Below are 15,073 nucleotides of genomic sequence, written 5' to 3' on the forward strand. Positions count from 1 at the left end.
TACAATACTTAAAAAAAACTAATTACAACAATAACAATACTAGTCTATCAGCCTCTCGTTTTTAATATTATGCTCGAACTAAATTACGAATAGTGTAGACACTTACGTATGTACACTAGCATCGGTAGCCATATCACTTGCAGTCTTCTTCAAATAGAATTTCATCTTTGTGTTTACTTAAGGTCAGCCACACCGCTGCTTCAATAAAAGATTTGACCCTTTACTAGGCTAAAGGGATATATATATCCCACATACGCCACTTTAAATATGTGTTCTATTTTCGATGAGTAGGGTTTAGTTCTATTGGGTTATTCCCACTAGTCACCACCAAGTTCTTACCAGTGGTAACTACTGGGAATTTTTTTCCCACCTTTTACCACTGGTATCGAGTTAGATTGTCATTTTTGAAATGTCAGCCTGGTATCAAGTTCAAGTTCCGGTGTGGTCGATCCTTTTCACCTCAGCAGTTTAATTTGTCGGGTTCCTCGGATTATTCTCTGTAACGTTCTGCAGCAGAATGGTGATGTCAGTGAGCGCCATGTTGTCGAGAATGAAGTCCGTGATGCTGCTGGCGGAGGCCGAGGGCCGGTCGAAGGGGAACCCCATGGCGCGCTTGTCGGGGAACAGCCGGTCCTTGAGGCCGCAGAAGCTGGAGGCCTGGTCGCAGGTGAGCTCGGTGCCGTCGGGTTGGTCCACCTGGAATTAAATAAAAGAATTAGTTACATGTTTTGTAAGTGGTTAAGGTCTTTGAGTGTCTTTCGTTATGACGACCGTTTTTAAAATAAGTTACTAACAAAACTTAGTTTACTACATCTTACAAGTACAGTCACCTGCAATAATATGTTACTCTTCGAAGGCCGCAAAAATATATGTCACGCTCTTATGGCTCTACAAATAAGATCAGATCGTGTCAGACATTTTTGCGGCCTTTGAAGAGTAACATATTATTGCAGGTGCTGTACCTACTTGGTATTGTACCTGTTTAGCAACTATCATCATTTACTCAGCTACCGCATGGTCCGCCGGTGTGCAAGCGAGACAGCGTAATGCAACTAATGAAATTAAGAGGTTTGGTTAGGCCCACCCTAAAAATTGGTCCTTTGAACCGTATAGACGGTCCCGGGCTTTCAAAAACGGGCGCTAAAGATAGTCGAACCCTAGATGCTCAGGTCACGGAAGGTCTGCTGGAATGGTTCATTCAGTTCATTCACTCACCCTGTCCAGATCGTAGTTGGAGCACATGACGAAGAGCTGGTACTGCGCGCCGCCCTCCGTCCCCTTGGGCACCAGCATGTGCTGCGGCCACCCGCAGCCGCAGAAGTTGAAGATGGCCAGGTCGTCGCGGCGCGGGTCGTCGCCCTGGACGCTCAGGTCACGGAAGGTCTGCTCGAACGGAATGGTCACGGAGGACTGGGTGGATTGGCGGGTGATGGTGTTTTGGCCGGCGTTCACTGCAAAAATGTATTACAAATTATAGTGAAACAGCAGATTCCATTAGAAAATTGCAATTCATCATCTACATCATCCGTCTTTAAAGACTTAAGACTAGACTTACTTTCTAGACTTTATGGTCTTAAGACCATAATACAGCTTGATAAATCTTTTAAAATTGGTGTGACAAAAATCGAGATACCTTCACCAAAGAGAATATATTGTAATAGAGAGGTAAAGTCTAAGAAAAAAACGTGCCCCTTAGTTTGACAACCAAAACAGATGGCGCTGTACTCCGCCATATATTTTGCGGTCACTTAATTGTCAAACGTCAACTTTTGACAATCAGGGTTACTGCAAAATGTATGGAGCTGTACAGCGCCATCTCGTTTACCTGTCAAATTCGAAGCACGAAATTATCTTAGATTTTACACATCTTACTCAATCAATATATCATTGCCTTCACGAAAGACCAGGTAAGACCTCTTTCCAACTGACGTACAGTTTTTTGCGGGTACGGTTTTCTGCAGGATCCAGTTTTCTGTAGTATGCGTGCAGTATCCTGCAAACTAGCAAGTATACTTACTACTAAAACGGGATTCTGCAGAAAACCGTACCCGCAAAAAACTGGACGTCAATGGGAAAAAGAGCTCTAATGAGAACATTGTCAGCATCACCTAAGCGATTCTAAGCCGTATATGTATATTTAGGTTTCTTGAACGCTCAATACTATGTATGTAAGTAGATAAGCGTGGTATTCCACCTGTCCATGTCATTGCGTCTCACTCTCTAATAGGGCTGATTTAAACGGCCCGCGAACGCGCATGCGATTTTGGTTACATTGCGGACTGTTGGGTACGTCCAATTCAACCGACCGATCAAAAACCGCAATGTAATGAAACTCGTATGCGAGTTCTCGCATCGTCTAAATGAGCCCACTAAAATGTGAGACGCAATATACATTGGACAAATAAATTTGATAGGTGGAAATGGTTTTCCAGGATGGTGCCTAAGGTACGTACAAGGCACGACGAAGCGGTCCATCTCGATGAACATCTTGCGCTGGTCGTTGAGGTTCCAGGGCAGGTTGCGCTCGTCGAACTTGGGCGTGAGGAAGATGCGCACCGTCGTGCGCCGCGCCGAGCCAGTGTTGTTCACGTTGATGCTGCACACATACACAAGATCAGGATCCCACCCCTTTATAAAAGTACAAGTTACAATTTTAGATGTGTAAGTCAGCAACATTGATTAAGCAGATGAGCAGCTTTTTGAACTTGTGTTTGTTGCGTAATGGTACGTAACCCTTCGTGCGATTCGCCCGACTCGCATTTGGCCGGTTTTTATAGCAGATCCCCTTGCAGCTGCTGCAACAGTTGTTGAGCTAAATTCAAGAGAATCGCCCCGCAGAAAGAGATGCAAACACGTTACATCATATAATATAATGTGACTCAAGTCCAATATCCTAGATGGAACATTTCTAGTTCGAATTGGAGGTCTTTGAATGTGACTTACACATATTGGAACGGGCGGTGGTTGAGATGCGTGAAGCGCGCGAACACGGGCGCGCGGTTGGAGAAGTCGAGGCCGCGCGAGAGGTCCACGTCGCTCAGCATCCAGAACGTGTTGAGGGTGTTGGGCTGCCCGCCTTGGCTCTGGATCATGGCTGACGTCACTGTTACGCCGGGGTTCTCAAGCTGGAACAGTTACTTGTAGGTTAACCAAGCAACGCCGAGAAGTAGTTACCTACAGACTGATGATACACAGTTCATCTATTTCTTTGGCGAATGCTAGGAACACACCGGTATTCAGGATGACGACATGTTATCTTGTAGTATTGCGGATCTTGGAGTATCGACTGACAATCACACTTCGTATACTTCGTACATAAATATCGTTAATTTTGGAGATTGCGGCATCTATTGATGATAGAGTAACGTTTCTGCTTTCAGTTGTGTAAGATCAGAAGGCAGTTATTTGCTAAAAATACTAAAGAGAAAGTACTTAATGTTATGAGAGCCAAATTGACCCAACCCAGTCTCAACCAATTGACATTTGATCAGTCTACTTTTCGCAATGAACTACAAATAATTTTGTAAGTACAATAAGATTTAGCGAACATTTTACTGATGACTATGACAGCTAGTAACTAACCCTTAGCTGATTTAGACGATGCGAGAACTCGCATGCGAGTTTCATTACATAGCGGTTTTTGCTCGGTCGGTTGAATTGACGTAACCAACAGTCCGCAATGTAACTAAAATCGCATGCGAGTTCGCGCGCCGTCTAAATCAGCCTTTAATCTGGTTATCACGCATCCTCGTGAATGGTGGAGGTACCTCAGAACGAGTATAACGCGCCACGAACGAGGATTCCTTGTGCGACTGGAACAGGTCGTCGATCCACGCGTGCCAGCGGTAGAAGAAGGGGTCGCGCATCGTCGTCGCCTCATCCGCGATTGTGCTGAATGATTCCTGCGTAAGACCAATTTATGATGAGAGAACATTCCTTTACTGTCTTTTGAAGACGATATGAGAAAACCAACTCCTAAAACATAAAACAAGTTTTACAACTGGCAGGGAAAAGCTAGCGCTCGTTAAACGCTCCACGGGTCTCTAAACGTATGGTGTACCATAGCCTCAAATCCAACGACAAAGCATTTTGGAGTACGGCAGAGCTTTAAAACTGAACCCGATATACGATCCTTTCCTAAATTATGTCGTTAAGGACCCTTTTTTGTCGATGTGGGAATGCTGTCACGCATCGTCCCCCTGGCCCCGAGATGGGCTCATTATGGGGGACTCTCACCTCCCAGCTCTTTTCAAGTGTGAAAAGAGGGGAGGACCCACTAAACCCACACCGGCGTTTCCCACAATATGCCGTTTGGGGTGGCGTCCTGGGATCGCGAACATTCTACCAGGACTTACTTACTGCCGTGGCGCAGCGACCCGAAGTGGACGCACTAAGGAACGCCATGGTTCGTTGTCTAGCTGTGTCTGTGTGTTGTGTGGTATTCTACCAGGACGAAGTCGTTAAAGACCCCGCCAGATGGATAATATGACAAATCTTACCAGATAACGGTGATCAGGGTCATGCACGTAGGCGGAGAAGATATGGCCGTTGTTGTGCACAGAGCCGTAGAGTTGCGGGTTGGGCGACAGGATGCTCGCCTCCACCATGTTGCCCAGGGTGTCAATGTCCAGTGGCATCGTGCCGCCGTCGGCCTGCACGTACAAGAAATAAGAACGGAATACTGATGAGCACTGAGGGGCTACCGCGAAAACCGAAATTCGCAAATTGCGGGGGATCTTTCTCTTTTACTCCAATGAAGGCATAATTAGAGTAACAGAGAAAAATGCCCGCAATTTGCGAACTTCAATGTTCGCGGTTATAGGCCTGGTAACTAAAGCGAATTAGGTCAGGGTGAAATTAAAATTAGAGTAAAACTGTTATAAACTGATATAACTACATGTCATTATTCCTACCGAAAGATAGAGTTAGACCAAGAAAAGTCTGCAAAGATTTTGATAGCCGTCACAGTGCAAGTGTTATTTTTAAAGTCAAACTTCTATGAAATTATTGCACTGCGTTGGGCTTATCCCACTTATAAAAATCGCTGCAGACTTTTCTTGGTCTAACTTCTAGTGACCAAAGACCTCTTTAAAATGAATAGATTTACTCCACAGTTATTTAATAGTGTATCCCATAAATATATAATTTCGGATAATAAAACTTACTAATTGAGCACGTCCAGACGCAATAGCTTCTTCAATAGCCCTCCTCTGCCTTTCCATGGTCTCGAGGGTAACGTTAAGGCCGTCAGCCGGACGGTTCACGCTTTGCCAGCGCATGCCTGACTGCCGTGGGGGCCATCCGCGCGACGACGTCAAGCTGTCAAGCTTTGGGTAATACGCCTCGGGGATAGGTTCACGCCAGTTGTTGAACTTCTTCACACGCTTAAGCGCATTGTTTAAACGCTCTCCATTGTAACTATAAATAAAATACCTCGTTCAGCAGAGAAAGTGTTTCAAATATTACATGAATGATTTCGATTTTTAATTTTTTACGTACCGCGCGATAATTTGCTGGTGCATGTAGAAAAACAGTTCGCCACGACGGTCCTTAGCGACGATGGCTCTGTCGCTGGCAGTGAACGGGTACACCAAGTGCCAATGCCAGTGATGCAGGTTCACGCCAATATCTTCACGGAAATAGGCGAGACGGTGTTCTTCTTCCAAGTCTGTGGCGGTGTAGTCTCGTGGGATGATAATGGGAGTACGCTGAAATGGAACGCGACAAGTTAAAACAGCGTATGGTTGAAACGGAACGTGATGTCATTCAGATGACAGCTGTCCATGCCATAGATATAAGAATATATACAGATGCCTTCCAGGCGAGCTGTCAGTGGGACCACTTTTTGTTTAGTGTACGATTAAAGTTGCTAACACACTATCGCACCGCACCAAGGTCATTGTGGGACGCACCCATAAGTAAAAGGGAGAAAGCGATATCTCTTTCTCCCTCTTACTTATGGGTGCGTCCCACAATGACCTTGGTGCGGTGCGATAGTGTGTTAGCAACTTTACAAAGCGACCCACTTTGCTGTAGCCATGTCGATAAAGTCATATCGATAAACTACCGACATTTCTTGCAATTTTAATTTTACTTCAAAGGTTTAACTATACCTAAAATGAAGAAAAACGCTTTTTTTCTTTATTGCGGTTATCAGATCACAATTTTGTAGTCACGCCCCAGGAGAGAACCAAGGGAAAGTTCAGATATTTAATTAAAATACATAAATACCTATTAAAATAGGTGGTCCGCAATAATTGAATTATTTTATTACATTATAATATATTCATTATCCATTAGCATTTCAATTATGTTTATGTTTAACGAAGATATTGAAGCTTCAATTAATCGCTATTTCGTTCCGCTGTGTAGCGTTTATCGATATATAACATGATTAAAATCGACTTTTCACATCCCTAAAAGAGCACACATATACGTTTTTACGCACACATGTACAAGCTGGGTCGCCTAAAAAGGGGCCACTTGGATTTGAAGTTCATCTTGTCAACAGTATAGTTGTCCTTTTTTGACAAATGGCATTTTAAAAGAGCGAGGAGAGAGAAATGATACTAGTTGCTGCGCCGTCAAATAGAACAATAAAGGTAGGGGCCTTGGTCCATGCTGTCATAAGTCTATGATGCTGTCAATGTTTTGTTCCGTTCCACGAAATTAACGATTTAGTTTTTAGCGATAAATAAAATCATTATCTAATGAACTCATTACTACTAGCATATTACTAAATTAATAAATTTAATTGTAATATATTAAACATGTATAAATATCAAAAATAATAACTATTTAACAACATTATATTATTATTGATTATTCAAGACAAGATTGTCAATGCTAAGTTGATGTTAAGGAACGGAACGCAAAAATTGCAAAAGTCACGTAGGCCACCTATCGATGTCCGAGTTCTCAGCGCGCGTGTTTATATTATTACAAAAATATAACCTGGAATATTGTGAGCGTTTGACATAGCTTTTCAGCAACCTAAGAAGTAATGGAAGACCTACTCCAAAACCCAGGCGTGGTCGTAGTGCGAGCAAAACCCGAAGGACAGAGAAAAACTTTCAAACCGAACGTTCGATTGTTGAATAAAATTCCTGACGAGTTATTAAATGATCCTTTACTGAACAGAGCATGTGAAGCGTTGCCTCAGAACTATAACTTCGAAATCCATAAGACAATATGGAGAATAAGATCGGTTGGTGCTAAAAGAGTGGCTCTTCAATTGCCAGAAGGTATGTAAGCTATCACTAGTTTTTTTCGTAGTTTCAAAGGTTTTAAGAAAGATGTTAAGGATTTTTTTCTTGTATTTTCAGGGTTAACGATGTTCGCTACGACTTTGTGTGACATCATTGAGACATTCACAGAGGCTGACACGTTAATAATGGGTGATGTGACATATGGGGCGTGCTGTATCGACGACTTCACCGCGGCCGCGCTCGGCGTCGATCTCCTCGTGCACTACGGACACTCCTGCCTCATACCCATTGACCAAACCACTGACGTTAAGGTACTCTACATATTTGTGGACATCAAGATCGACCCGTCGCACTTTATAGAAACAATCAAATTAAACTTCCCTAAAAGATCACACCTAGCCATAGTTAGCACAATCCAGTTTGTCACTACTCTACATGCCATTGCTAAAACTCTTCGGTCAGATGAATACATAGTGACAGTTCCACAATGCAGACCACTATCTCCGGGAGAAATTCTAGGGTGCACTGCACCAAAAGTTGATTCAGAATACATAATATATCTAGGTGATGGGAGATTCCACTTAGAAGCAATTATGATAGCCAATCCTAGTATTCCAGCTTATAAATATGATCCTTATGAAAAGAAATTCACATCCGAGTTATATGAACATAGCTTGATGCAAGAAAACAGGCAAAATCAAGTAAAAATAGCAGAAGATGCCGGTAATTTTGGTCTCATTTTAGGGACTCTTGGGCGGCAAGGAAGTACAAAAGTTTTAAGCAATCTAGAAAAGCAAATTAAAAATGCTGATAAGAAATATGTAAAAATCTTGTTATCCGAGATTTTTCCTAGTAAACTATCCTTATTTAACCTGGATGCCTTTGTGCAAGTGGCATGTCCGCGATTATCCATTGATTGGGGGACAGCATTCCCGAGGCCTTTGTTGACACCTTACGAGTTTTCAGTGTCACTAGGAAACAGTAAATGGCTGAAAGACGATGGTACATATCCTATGGATTTCTATTCGAATGCCAGCTTAGGGCCGTGGACTCCGAATTACAAGCCCGTGTTATGCTCTGAAGGTGACAAGGTGTGTGATAACTGCTGTGGGGGTAAAGGGAAAGAAAAGAAGGAGAAATAGCACAAAACTTAGTGGGTACTTACGGCAGCTGCGGTTCCTGGGGTTACTCTCGCGACTTCACGCGCTTGGGAGAACACTTTGGAGTCCAAGAACTTAGAGGGGAAGGTTTCTGCAAAGTTCTGGATGGGGACATTCCTAGTGTCACGCCTGTAACAATGTGATATAAAATTATTATTGTTTAATGTTGTACATTGGATACCGATTACTGATTTTAATTATTGGAATTTTGTAAATAATATTTATGTACATACTATTTGTAGAATAGAGATTTACAAAGAATATTGCTACTTAAAAATAGTTTAAATGCAAAACACATTGGCCTCGTATTTATAATTTCTCGCGATGTAACTCAGAAGAGTATTAATATGAGACAATGGGTTGTTTCTCTGTGTGGAAATTCGATACAGAGTAATCTATTTTTTTTCATTACTATTGAGTATATTTCTTTAGCCTAATATAAAGCCGTGTAGTAACGTATTTATGTAAACTTTCCGAGGCTAAATACATGAAACACCGTAAAACTGCGTTTGTGCTGGCTTAAACACGTAAAAGTGCAAAGGTTCCAAATGATCGGGAATAGAAAAGTCAATGCCCTAACCGCGAAAATTCTAAATAGACAGAAATAAAGGCTAATCGCAAAAACAAAAGAGATTTTTAAGGTGGTATTCCACCTGTCCAATTTTTTTTCCAATGTGTATTTTGTTTCACATTTTGCTGAATGAGAGTGTGCGACGCAATGACATTGGACCAAAATATTGGACAGTATGGAATACCACCCTTACCTATGCATGAGTGCTACAGAGTAGCAGTAGTTGAAGAGCTGAGGGTTCAAGTTGGCTCTTGCGAAGATGCAGGTCGACAGGAAATCTTGCAGTTGGTTCTCAGGGACACCTGAAGCAAAATATTTATGTTATTTTTTAATAAAATAACTTTAAAACCCATTAATTGTATTATTTATCTATAGAGTAGAGAAGAGTTGTTGATGAAAATCAAAATCCCATAGTATTTAGAATAGTACCTATTTAGCATAAGTTATTAACAGTCTCTTTTAATTGTAGACCCTTAGACTGAAGAGCCCAGGATGCCTAGCTAGCTAGAAAAAAGCTAGCTAGCTAATATCGCGGTAGGACCCCAAAGACCACGGTTGACACATAGGTACTATCCTCAGATTCAGAGGGCCTACCGCGAAAACCAAAATTCGCAAATTGCGGGGATCTTTCTCTTTTACTCCAATGAAGGCGTAATTAAAGTAACAGAGGAAGATGCACGCAATTTGCGAACTTCGATTTTCGCGGTTATAGCCCTGAGGGCTCTTGCATAATTAGATCAGAACGATAAAGAGGTGAATAGATGACGAAATTTGGCCTCAGCCTTTAAGTTACTCACTCATCAGCGCGTCGATGACTTCAGTGGCGTACTCCTGGTGTAAGGGGATGAAGAGCGAGAAGTCCGAGTCCACGGGCAGCATTCTCGCTTTGTTTAACTGCGGGACTTGGCTGATATGTTTGACGGGGATCTTTTCGGAAGCATCGTCGCCGAAGCGGTTGTTGAGCTCGATACCGTTGGAGGAGTATTCCTCGGGCTGGAATTTTGACATCGTCATTTCCTACTGTTAGGTACCCAAGAATTATTCATTCCTATTCCTACTGTTAGGGACACAATGCTACCAGATTTCCCAACCCAGAAGGGGAAACTAGGCATTTTTTGACCAGTCAGGATTCCTCAGGATGTTTTCAGTCACCGAAAAGCGAGTTACATAAACCTAATATACTATATTTCGTAGGTACAAAGCTACAAACGTAACGCATTATTAACCGACTTCCATTTCATAGAAGGAGGAGGTTCTGTATTCGGTTGTGGCTATTTTTTTTTTTCTATGTACGTTCACCGATTACTCCGAGACCCGTAGTCCGATTTGAGTAATTCTTTTTTTGTTTGAAAGGAGCTACCTCCGAGTTGGTCCCATTTTAATTTGGTTCTGTTCTGATGATGGGATCCATGAGGAATTGAGGGAACTCCTCAATTTTTAAAGGCACATGCATGGCGATTTGGGTGTTTTCTTAAGCAACTCGAGCATTTCCTTCCGAAAACCACCATTTTGATGAAGTAGACCTGATGATGATGATTGTTTTGATGATAAAATGATGATGATTTTTTAAATGTAGTATGTTCAGCGATTACTCCGGCACCTGTGATCCGATTTGAGTAATTCTTTTTTTGTTTGGAAGGAGTTGCCTCCGAGGTGTTTCCGTATTATTTTTGGTTCTGGTCTGATGATGGAATCCATGAGGAATTGAGGGAACTCCTCAGTTTTTAAAGGCACGTGTAAAGTGATTTCGGTGTTTTCTAAAGTAACTCGAGTATTTGCTTCCGAACACCGCCAATTTGATGTAGTGCAAGTGTAGCCTTACCACGAGTTTGACATTGACATATAGTAATGCTAACGTCTTCGTAACTTACTTTTTATGCATCTCGCTCGCACTAATATGCCAGTACGAGCGAGATGCAAAGAAAGTAAGTACACACACGCTAGCGAATAAATCAATGTCACACTCTTGGTAAGCTGGTAAGGCTTCTGATCGGGGGTTAGGGTTAGGAGTTAGGGATTAAGGGGTCGGGTAATGGTGGTTGATGGGCTGCTGGTTCAGGGCCGACTGGTACATGAATCAGGGGTTGATGCGCTGAGAGGTAGAGTGATCGGGGGGGGGGGGTTTGAGGGATTGGGTCAGTGGCGGGGCGGAGGATGGATTTAGTGAAGTGACAGGAATTATAATTTCCCAGATAGGCCCGAGAAAATTGTACACGAATTTAGTGTTAATCATGATGTTGTTTTTCATTCATGCGTCGCGCTCTTAACAATGCGTTCAAACTAAAAATGGAAAAATAAAAACTTTTTACCAAAAAAAGAAAACCGACTTCAAAAAGGATGAAATAAAATATTATCCTTTTTAAGTCTATGCGTTACTAACTGATATGTTTGAAGTCGGTGCCAAGCCAAGTAGTAATAATACCCGTCAAAAATAATCAGCTTTATGACTATAAATCCCATTAGAACTGTACTAATAACTATTATAAATGTGTAAGTAATTCTGTCTGCCTCTTTGTCGCCTTTTCATCGCTAAACAACTGAACCGCTTTAGGTGAAATTTGGCAAGAAAGTAAATTCCTTGAATTGTTTTATATTTTGAAATGTAGTCCTCTGAATAAGGGACGGGAAATAACTTCAGTCCCAATCCCACGCTTGCGTGCCGACAAACATGGTACGGACTGTGCCAAGAAGGTTTGATCGTGTGTTCTGAGGTGTGTTCTTAGGTACAGTCGACGTCAAATATATGTTTACACTTTTGCACCTTACTCCTTTGTAATAAGACGAAAAGTGTAAACATATTTTTAACGTCGACTGTACCTACAGAAAGTACGTTCATTGTCGTCGCGTAAGGCAATCTAACGTACATCCTTATCGAATCGCACCAAAATCATGGTATGCTTCAAAAGTTGGCTTGGCACCGACTTAAAACATATCAGTTAGTAACGCATAGACTTAAAAAGGATAATATTTTATTTCATCCTTTTTGAAGTCGGTTTTCTTTTTTTTGTAAAAAGTTTTTATAGTGATTTATATATTCTCTTTGGCTACAAACAGCAACACTCCTAACTGCACATCGGTGGACCTTATTACAAAAGGCATAAGGTCCACTGATGTAGTTAATAGTGTGGGCACAGAATAAAGAGTATGGTGTGGGCGATGGTAGGTACAGACTTTTAAAAAAGTCGTTACGAGACGAGACGAGAGGCACGGTTCGAAAACACGACCTGTTTCTAAAAGGAGTCATTTAAGTGAGCACACCGAGCATCTATTTCAAATAATACCGTGTTCAAAGATATTCGTACTAAAATTATAAATGCGAAAGTAACTCTGTCTGCTACCTTTTCGCTACTAAATTACTACACCGATTTAAATGAAATTTGGCTTATAGAAAGTCAGGGGAAGTTTATTGTTTAACTATTTCTAAAGACCAAGTGGCGGGCAAAGGCTGTTAACACATTCAGTGCCAGCCCGAGCTACGCGCTACGAGCGTAGCCGATAACACGGGAAAAACCGTATGTAGCGAAAAGCGCCTACGAACCGTGAACTCCCCTAGGGAGTCGCTGGCAGTGAGTGTGTTAAGATATAAAAGAAGATACTCACCAGAACCTGCTCCGTAAGCTGAAACACAGCATTATTCTCCCCCTTGGGCGTGATGAGCGGCTCGTTGGGCCGGTCGAACAGCAGCTTCAAACTGTTCACTACGTTGGCCATTGTTTTTATTAAAAAATAAAATTAAAAACAAAAGTTGGTGCTCACTTCACGAAGTGTGAAGTGGGAATGGTGTGCTGAGCTTCTGGGACCTGTTTTATAGTGGTCTCCAGTTGTGAGGGGTGCAATATGTTTGGGAGTGCAAAACCACAATGTGTGGTTTTCGATGAGTGCAACTTTGTTATCGGAAATGTGGTTAAATTTTAAAACATAGTTGCATACTAATTACACGAAAATAACTGATTAGCCGGGCTTACAAATAGCGAGTATACGCGCGGGGTTATTTCCCGGCTATTGGCCAAACATTTTAAAAAAGCGTGTAGGTTTTCCCTATTTTAAAATATTCTGTAGTGTTATCACATATTTTGAAAGAAGTAATTATGGTTAATAGACGAAAAAAATCTTTACGGTTAACAACAAAAAAATATATTTACAACAAAAGGACTGATTTAGGTACTTTGTACATTTCACTATCACAATGTCAACTAAAATAAGTAAAATCTCCAATGGTAATCAGAATCACAAATTATATCATCTAATTAATTATGCTATAATATTTGGTATTCTATAATAATTATGCTATATTTATTGGCAACTATTCATTTTTCTTTTAAGAACTTGCACACAGTCTCAAGGAAGGGCTGAGGCTTCTGACTGTGCACCCAGTGTCCGGCGCCTTCGATAAACACCAGCTCTGCCAGCGGGAAGTATTCTTGGATCTCTGGCAGGTCATTTTTACTGAAAATAGACCAAATAAAATTAAGGAAATTGTTTGAAAATTATTTTGTATTTAGGCTAGTTAATAGCTAGTTTGTAAATAAACGATTTTTGTAATGTGTTAAATAAAATGAAATTGTTGTCAAGGGAGAATTTGTGGTAAATGTATTTAATTGCACTTTTGATTACAGATGACAATAAAAAATTTAATACATCCCTGGTACTTGTAAAAAAGATTAAAAGTTAAATGATGATTTTCAACTATTCTGAATCTCAACAGAATTACAACTTTAGTTTTAAAACAATCAGTCTTTTAAATTTCAAAATTCTAACAAATAGCTCCTGTATGTTTGACTTCATGAAATAGAATGCTTCTGAACCGTTTTACCAAGTAAAAAGCTTATAAAAAAGTATCTCACCCTATATAGTCTGACAGAGATCCTCCTATAAATAAAGTCGGCCCACAATACTGTAACCCTTTCAAACTGGATGGAAAATTTGAGATATGTGCCGAAAAGTTCTCCTTCAAGGCTGGCAGGTTAACTCTCCAAGTATAAGCTCCTGTATGTGTCTGCACAAGGTTTGTTATCAAGAAGTTCCTCAAGTTGACATCGGGAGTTATTGATTTGAGTTGTTCGTCGGCTACTTTTCTAGCTTTGGACATGGCTATGCCGGGGCGCACGGAGACATTGGACATGGCGTCAAATAGGCTTGCCATTGTGTTTATTTGTGGGCTAGTCTTTACTGGTGAAATGTCCACCACTATTAGGCTTGATACTAGATCAGACTGAAAAGAAAAATAATTATTAACGTTACAACAGTTAAATAAAATGTAATTAACAATTAATTAATACAATGTTAAATATTTATATGAACATTCCGACTTTTTACATGGCATAGTAATAAAAAAAAAACTGTACTTATGGGGGTTTTATTTTAAATTATTAATTTTTATTATTTATTCTGTAAGCAGAGGAAACATGTTAAACACAAACAGTTGGCTATTTACTAACTTAAAATCTCTGTGAATGAAATAAAATAGACATTGCCAAGGTTTTCTGACTTTAAACAGTAATAAAAAAAAAAATTTAACTCACACAAAGCAATGATAACACCATAGCAGTCCTGCCACCCATACTATGCCCTAGCACAGACACTTTAGACAGCTCCAACTTTTTCAGCAGATTCATAACATCGTGAGCCATGTGGACATAGCTATGTTGCGAAGAATGCCTGCTGTCGCCATGGTTACGCGCATCCACACTAATCACTTTCCGCCCCGTAGTTCTATGGATAGCCTTGCTCGTACTGTTCCAATTGTTCTTTGACCCCAACAACCCATGTAATATTACTAAAGGAGGAAGTGGATTGTTCTCTGATTCAGTGCTTTCATAAGAAGCGTAAGACAAATCGACAGACTCAGAATTTTCTGAAGTAAATGTCGCCCGTTTCCTTACTATTTGTGAGGATATAACGGGATATGTTTTGAAAAATGATGCTAGGATCCTAGAGTTTGGTTTAAAGGGTAACATTTTTACTGATAATTTTGTAAACAGAATTTTGAAAAAAATTAGTAAAATTACATGATTGATGTCAAAAGTGACATTTGTGTGACATTAAGAAACGGTTTGAGACATAGTTTTCTTATAGGTTTGTTCGATACACAAGTTGAGTTCACATTTTTTATAAAAATCAAGGGGATACAACTA

General features: G+C 40.8%; 3 protein-coding genes across 3 annotated transcripts; 1 reads left to right on the top strand and 2 right to left on the bottom strand.

Moving 5' to 3' along the window:
• Window positions 1–308: 308 nt before the first annotated feature.
• Window positions 309–12,693, bottom strand: LOC134674438 (phenoloxidase subunit 2-like). The gene is made up of 12 exons (XM_063532509.1): window positions 12,540–12,693; window positions 9,737–9,932; window positions 9,133–9,241; window positions 8,374–8,497; window positions 5,500–5,708; window positions 5,166–5,418; window positions 4,500–4,652; window positions 3,768–3,902; window positions 2,944–3,125; window positions 2,454–2,596; window positions 1,216–1,451; window positions 309–696 (listed from the first exon to the last, which is right to left on the bottom strand). Exons 1-12 carry the CDS (start codon window positions 12,648–12,650, stop codon window positions 469–471), a joined length of 2,079 nt encoding a protein of 692 aa, XP_063388579.1. The 5' UTR covers window positions 12,651–12,693; the 3' UTR covers window positions 309–468.
• LOC134674439 (2-(3-amino-3-carboxypropyl)histidine synthase subunit 1) lies at window positions 6,891–8,380 on the top strand. Its single transcript, XM_063532510.1, has 2 exons — window positions 6,891–7,244; window positions 7,326–8,380. The coding sequence occupies exons 1-2, from the start codon at window positions 7,004–7,006 to the stop codon at window positions 8,348–8,350; spliced, it is 1,266 nt and encodes a 421-aa protein (XP_063388580.1). The 5' UTR covers window positions 6,891–7,003; the 3' UTR covers window positions 8,351–8,380.
• A 357-nt stretch (window positions 12,694–13,050) lies between the features above and the next one.
• LOC134674440 (sn-1-specific diacylglycerol lipase ABHD11-like) lies at window positions 13,051–14,988 on the bottom strand. Its single transcript, XM_063532511.1, has 3 exons — window positions 14,462–14,988; window positions 13,784–14,151; window positions 13,051–13,385 (listed from the first exon to the last, which is right to left on the bottom strand). Exons 1-3 carry the CDS (start codon window positions 14,894–14,896, stop codon window positions 13,247–13,249), a joined length of 942 nt encoding a protein of 313 aa, XP_063388581.1. The 5' UTR covers window positions 14,897–14,988; the 3' UTR covers window positions 13,051–13,246.
• Window positions 14,989–15,073: the final 85 nt, after the last annotated feature.

Source organism: Cydia fagiglandana, chromosome 20, assembly GCF_963556715.1.
Source record: "Cydia fagiglandana chromosome 20, ilCydFagi1.1, whole genome shotgun sequence".
Classification (NCBI taxonomy): Eukaryota; Metazoa; Arthropoda; class Insecta; order Lepidoptera; family Tortricidae; genus Cydia; species Cydia fagiglandana.